Below are 6352 nucleotides of genomic sequence, written 5' to 3' on the forward strand. Positions count from 1 at the left end.
TCATATTGCTTGTGAAAGGAAAGTCGATATTTCTTTTGACAGGTTTGATGGGCGTTCCGATGAGTCATTCCGAACCTCTTTTTTTCCTCAGCGAATTGAGTTTCCTTCTCCATATTTAGCACGTGGCTGCATTTTTGTAATCATGTCATGTTGCATGTGGAGCGTGTCACAAATGTGAGACTTTATTGATCGATGATCATGTCTACAAGCGTACTGTTTTGACAAGAACCATGAGAATGAAAGTACGTACACGCACAAATATATATGTATATATTTTAAATATTGTAATCACCCAAATTTATTTTGAACCTTTCGTACAAGCTCGGAACAAAAGTCCGCTCCGTCATTTGGTGTAAAGAGACGGGAAAGGAAGTTCTTCCGTGGGCTGCAACCTTCAAGAGAAACAAAACAACAACAAGTCCAAATTTACAGTAAAAGTACTTTTTTCATTTGTCTTTCTTTGAACCCTTCCTGCTATGTATTGGTTTGAATTCCTTCAGCATTCAGATATTCTACAAATATTGCACGGATATATATATTCTCATTTCGATATTGCATGTAGAACTCTTCAAAAAGCTTAAAATGTGCACTATTGGAAGAAAATGCATATTACATACTGTATGAATAAATAGCATTATATTTAAACACAGTGGTGCCTTGAGATACAAGTGACACGACTTACATGTTCTTTTAGATGCAAGCCGTCGTTCGGCCGAATTTCTAAAAAATGTAAAAACTTTTTTTTTTTTTTTTTTAATGCCACTCCCAGTTGAAGTTTACTTTAAAACGTTCCAATAAACAAAGAGAATTATGTGTTGTGCGTTTAACAAAACCACAACTTCACCAAATGCAAAAGTCTGCTAGCTTAATGCTAGCACACGATGCAAAACGCCATAGAAGGGCTAATAAAACTAGTATGGATGTCGCGCTAGTTATAACCCTTTACGGAACGGACGTTTGATCGCAAACGGCGCAGCAACACACAGATTACACTGCCCCCCGGTGGCCGTGACGTGCACACCAAAAGGCGGCCGTTTAAATGAAACCATGAAATCGTGATGCACAAACTTTTCATTTCTTGACTTTCTATTCGTTATGACTGTGTTTTATACAAATACAACACCCGCAGAGTGCTATTTTTCTCATTTTCAAAAACAAAAACCAAATTTGTCGGTGTTTTTTAGGGGGCTGGAAAAGATGAATGGCGAAATCCATTGGCGGGAGCGGGAAAAGGTGACGCGAGATTGAGAGCGTTTTGAGTTCCGACTGTGGTGACGGAACGAACGGCACTCGCAAATCAAGGCAGCAGTGGAAGCTGATGGTTTTCTGTATCAAACGAACGTGCGTTGCCAGTTGCAGGTGCGGTGCGACGGCGGCGTTTGTGTCTGACCAGTTGTCCGGACTCCAGCGGGTGTCCTGCGCCTCCATCAGGTGGAAGGTGTACACGTGGCGCGAGTCCTCCGACGCGTTCTCAGCGCTGCGGTGCACCACTTGGCCGTGGATCAGCACCGCGCCGCCTGCATGTCATTCACGTTACATTCGAATAGCGAAGAGAACAAGTCTACACACCCCTGTTCAATTGCCAGATCAAATCATTTCAAACCTTTTTCCACCATTAATGTGACCACAGTACAACTTGTAATTTCTTTCGAGATGGGACGTAAAGGCAAAAAACTGAAATAATATGGTTGCACAAGTGTGCACACCCGCTGATGTAGCAACTGGGATGTGGCTGTGCTCAGAATTACCGGTAACCACATTCAAACTCATGTTAAAATGGTGTCAGCACACACCTGCCACCATTTCAAGTACCTCTGATTAACCCTTAATAAAGTTCAGATGTTCTAGTTGGCTTTTCCTGACTTTTTTTTTTTTTTTTTGCATTCTACCACAAGCAAGAAAATCTAGATTTTGTGCCAACAGTGACTGCTATTCGTAATTGTTTATAATTCCCTCCACCTCATCCAAGACCCCATGTCTAGCTGAAGAAAAAACCGCCCCAAATCAAGTTCAGATGTTCCAGTAGGCTTTTCCTGACAGTTTTTTTTTTTTTTTTTTTTTTTTGCTTTCTAACAGAAGCCCGGTTAAGAAGGTTAAGACATTCAGCATAATTGATCCCCTTAAAATGAGTTTCAATGGACCTTTTTTAACTTCTACCGGGACAAACTTGTCGCCGTCGTATTCCTGCTCCGTGCCGACGAAGTCCGTCAGAGGGAAGGTGCCCGGCGGCGTCCTCACCATCCGTCGCGTCACGCCACCTGCGACGGGGTGGCGGCGGGTGGTTGTATAAGATTGCGTGAGTGTGGCAAATCACGGGTCGACGTGTGCGCTTACAGTTGTGCGAGCCCGGGATGAACCACAGGCAGCCGTTGTTGACGGTGGCGTCCTCCAGGGCCACCCACAGGCCCATCACCCTCCCCAGGGGCTCCGTGTACAAGAAGGTGGCGTCCTGGTGCGGCGTCACTAGGGGGCGCAACACCACGCACCGCAAATATCGTAAACAATTCAGTATGCCGCCACAGATTCCTGCAAATCTCGCATTGTACATTCATCAAAACCATGCAGATGAACTTTGTTCCTACCTTCTCCGCCAATCCCAGGTTGCTGGAGGGGGGGGACGACAATATAAATAATATATTTAGGACATTTCAAATATTCGATAATATGATTTATTATTATTTATAATCTTTTATAAAAAGTCTATCATTTAATATCATATAAGATAAATGAAATGTATTGCAATACATGGATTCATGAATATTGTAATGGTTAAATATTGCAACAGAGTATATCTACAAATATTGTATAAGTAATTGTAGGATGTTCCGAACTAATAATATTGCATAAATTCATATTGTAGTAATACATTTTTTACAATATTGGAAACAAATTTATAAATGCATACATGTGATATTCTAAAATATATTTGAAGTATAATGTATAAATATTGGTTTTTAAAAAATTTAATGTTTCAAATCTAAATCATATAAATAAATCAATAAGATAAATACTGTATTAGTTAAATAATGTACAAATATTGCATACATGACTACGTTAATATTAACATATTATTGCCTTTAAAAAATCATATAATGAAGCACATAAAAAAAAAATAATACTGCATGAATACATCCAAGCTGCTGCGTCGGCCGCTCCCACAATATCATTGTCTTTTGTAATATATCAATAAATATTCTTTCTATTAACACCTGGTGTGGTATTTGAAATACAATGTGCACGTGATTGCGCGTTGACCTTGAAGATGTACATGCTCTGCAGGACGACGGGACGAACCAGGCCGAGCTTCCTGGCGATGCCCTGAGACGACAGCGGCGACGCCGTGAGTTCGGCTCGCGGGATGACGGACGCAACTCGGGATGACCTCTCGCGCCAAAAAGGCTCTCATACACACGCGGGACATTTGTTTCTCTCGTCAAACACTTTTAACATACGATCATGAAACGCTCTCACGGTCATTCATGAAACACAAATTTACTTGGGTGTATGAGAGCGTTTCACTTGTGCATGTAAAAGCATTTCATTTGTGTATATAAGTGGGGGGAAAAATGTGTGTAATAATAGGTCATCCTGAATTGTGTCCCTGAAGGCCTCTCATACACGTCGGTTACTCTCTCACCTGAACTTTGTGCGAATGTGTAACTTTAGTGTACAAAGGCTCGTATGCGTGGAGCGCGTGTCCCACTTTATTGAGCGATCGATGCTTCGGTACGGCAAATTCTCCTGCGGGCGCAAAACAGAAACACACACAAATCACTTGACTCAAGTTGTTGAGCGGCCAACAAAAATCCGCCCGCTGACCTTTTTCGTCAAACGCGCCCTTCTCGAAGAAAAAGCGGATCTTATCGCCGCTGGTGATGAAATAGTCGGCGTTTCCCTGCGGGTCAAAAGGGCAACAGATGACTGGAATGTTGACAACTCACTTTTTGTGAAAAAGTTGGGCGGAAAAAAAACTGTGCTTATTGGTTTTATGGGGCACAAATGATTGTGAGCAACCAATTCTACCTAGCAACAAGTGATGGTGAAAAATAAGAAGACTGGACAGTACTAAAACACCTCCAACAGGTGGCAAAATAATGAAAACAAATCACATTCTTTTCTAATTAATAGTGGGTGTTTATTACCTTATGGGCCACAAATTATTGTGACTCAAGAATTCTGCCTATCAAGAGATGGGGGGGGGAATACTCTCGCTATGATAGTGCAGAAACATTCAGCAGCCGGCAAACAAATGAAAAAAAAAAAGTCAAACAGTGAGGGTTTTTTTTGTTTTTTTACTAAAACCTTATTATTTATTATTTGGGGCACAAATGATTGTGACCTACCAATTCTGCCTGGCAACAACTCATGGGAAAAAAATAAGATGGAGAGAGGGGCATACTCCAAAACTAAATCAACGGCATAGTCATAAAAAATGCTTTTCGTACAGCATTATGATTCAATTACAAAATTGATGCATATTAAAATTATATTTTTTTTATTTGTAGAATGCGTTATTGCCAGTTGGCCCTGTCCTTATGAATTCTGCCTAGCAACAAGTGACGTGACAGAAAATAAGCAGAGCGCATATACTCTACCTGCATCTGCAAGGTGTGACATCAAAGGAAGCATGAAAAAGAAATCCGATGCGAAAGAGCAAAAATTAAAAAAAAAATTAAATCAATAAAAATTAATGGAAACAAAAAAGCAAATAGCAGCAGTGGTACTAAAAAGTATGCATTTAGTACTTCAGTAGAATACAGATATTTGTGTAAAAAAAAAAAAAACATTAAATAAATAAAAAAAAACTGCTCAAAGTAGAAGTACTGAGTGGTTGTCCAACTTTTTACACGTCAAATGTGGTCAGAATAATAAACTCAAGTACAATACAGATACTTGATCTAGTACAGCACGTGTTTGGAGTTACTCGGCCCCCCAGTGTGGCTGCGGCCTGACTGACCTGCGTGTTGAGCTGCTCGTGGTGGTAGGTGGAGAAGGTGGTGCGGCAGTGCGCCGGCACGTCCATCACGTCCACCATCTCCCACATCCGCTGACGCAGCTCGTCGCAGTCCTGCGCCGTCAGGAACTCGTCCAGGACCACCAAGCCGTCCTCCGTGTACTAGCAAAGACAAGATTCCGTTTTTTTTAAATTGTATTTTTTTCATTTACATTTTATGGTTTTCGGTTATTAATAGTCAATCCTTTGCATTGATCCAGTGTCCTGTTCTATGCTTAAACTTCACCGATACAAAAAGTCAAAGAAAATACTTTTTTTGTTCTCTAGGAATAATATTTTTTCATTATTAGTTCATTTCCTATTCCAATTTTGTATATTTATATCATCAATTGTAGTTCATTGTCCTTTTCATTTTTTTGTTTATGCTTCATCACTGTTTTAAAATTGACATAGTTTGTCCTTTTTGGTGTTAATTTGACAAATTGCATTACAATATATTTATCAGTGTATTTTTTGTGTGTATTTTATGTTAACATGATACTTTTTAAAAATATATTTTAATTAATAAACAATGTATTAAAATACATTTTGTGCCTGTATTTTAACAGTTTAATATAAATCTATTTATTTGTGTTTGAATAATTTAATATAGACCTATTTATGAATTGTTTTTCCTTTTCCTTTTTTGTGTATTAAAATTGTAAACAATTTATTATCCATTTACTTTACATGATTTCTTTTTGAAAAGTTAGTTAGAGTCCATCCTTTTGTTCTATTTTTCCATTTTTTTTGTGTGCGCGCTTCAGTCTGCTTATTGGAAGTAGCTCAATTTACATGCGTTTTGCTACAGTACATAAAAGTACACCATCCAGAAGAAAGTCTTTCCAGTATTGAAATCGCCTGTTACGCTCGCGTCGCTCTGATTGGCTGAGCCTGCAAACTGCTTGCGTGACCACCTCAACAAGAGCAATACGGAAGAAAGCTTCTCCTATTCATTGCGAAGATGATTGCATTTGCTCACCTTTTGCACATCTCGGTCGCTGATGAAGTCCATGTTGTCTTCACGGGTTAGGGTAAAAAAAAAGAAGACAAAAAAAAAGAAAAGAAATGCGCAACCTTGGAGGAGGAGGAGGAGCCCCAGGCTGCATCCGTGATTGGCTGGTTGAGTGAATGAGTGGCTGACTTCCGGGCATGTGACACACTGCATACGTCATCGTGTCCCGTTGAACTCGAACAATCTAATCGGATTAAAATCAAAAAACGAAACAAAAAATCCTAATCGTATTTTCTCTTCACGCGCATGCTCACACAGCCAAATTGGAAGCGACTGAGTCTTATAGCGCCCCTGGTGGCCATTTCGTTTATTATTATTTTGTTTGTTCCCATTTACTAACACAC

At 39.7% G+C, this 6352-nt stretch overlaps 1 protein-coding gene across 8 annotated transcripts; it reads right to left on the reverse strand.

The window, feature by feature from the left end:
- Positions 1–213: 213 nt before the first annotated feature.
- Positions 214–6042, reverse strand: phyhd1 (phytanoyl-CoA dioxygenase domain containing 1). 8 transcript variants are annotated; one of them, XM_061698374.1, is made up of 10 exons: positions 5976–6042; positions 4958–5116; positions 3820–3895; positions 3638–3741; positions 3210–3318; positions 2583–2604; positions 2335–2463; positions 2158–2258; positions 1342–1517; positions 214–392 (listed from the first exon to the last, which is right to left on the reverse strand). In XM_061698374.1, exons 1-10 carry the CDS (start codon positions 6006–6008, stop codon positions 276–278), a joined length of 1026 nt encoding a protein of 341 aa, XP_061554358.1. In that variant the 5' UTR covers positions 6009–6042; the 3' UTR covers positions 214–275. The 8 variants fall into 8 exon arrangements, with proteins under 8 accessions (XP_061554358.1, XP_061554360.1, XP_061554359.1 ...); XM_061698376.1 differs by having other exon boundaries at positions 256–392; positions 1391–1517; positions 2142–2258; positions 3256–3318; XM_061698375.1 differs by having other exon boundaries at positions 256–392; positions 1391–1517.
- Between the last annotated feature and the right edge of the window lie 310 nt (positions 6043–6352).

The sequence above is a fragment of the Phycodurus eques genome, chromosome 15 (genome assembly GCF_024500275.1).
Source record: "Phycodurus eques isolate BA_2022a chromosome 15, UOR_Pequ_1.1, whole genome shotgun sequence".
Taxonomy (NCBI): Eukaryota; Metazoa; Chordata; class Actinopteri; order Syngnathiformes; family Syngnathidae; genus Phycodurus; species Phycodurus eques.

Coding starts and splice junctions, on each gene's coding strand:
- phyhd1 (XM_061698370.1), bottom strand. CDS start 6,008: ATGGACTTCATCAGCGACCGAGATGTGCAAAAG. Junction 2,605..3,209: donor TATTTCAAATACCACACCAG/GTGTTAATAGAA, acceptor CCCCCCCTCCAG/CAACCTGGGATTGGCGGAGA. Junction 2,259..2,334: donor CATCCCGGGCTCGCACAACT/GTAAGCGCACAC, acceptor ACCCCGTCGCAG/GTGGCGTGACGCGACGGATG.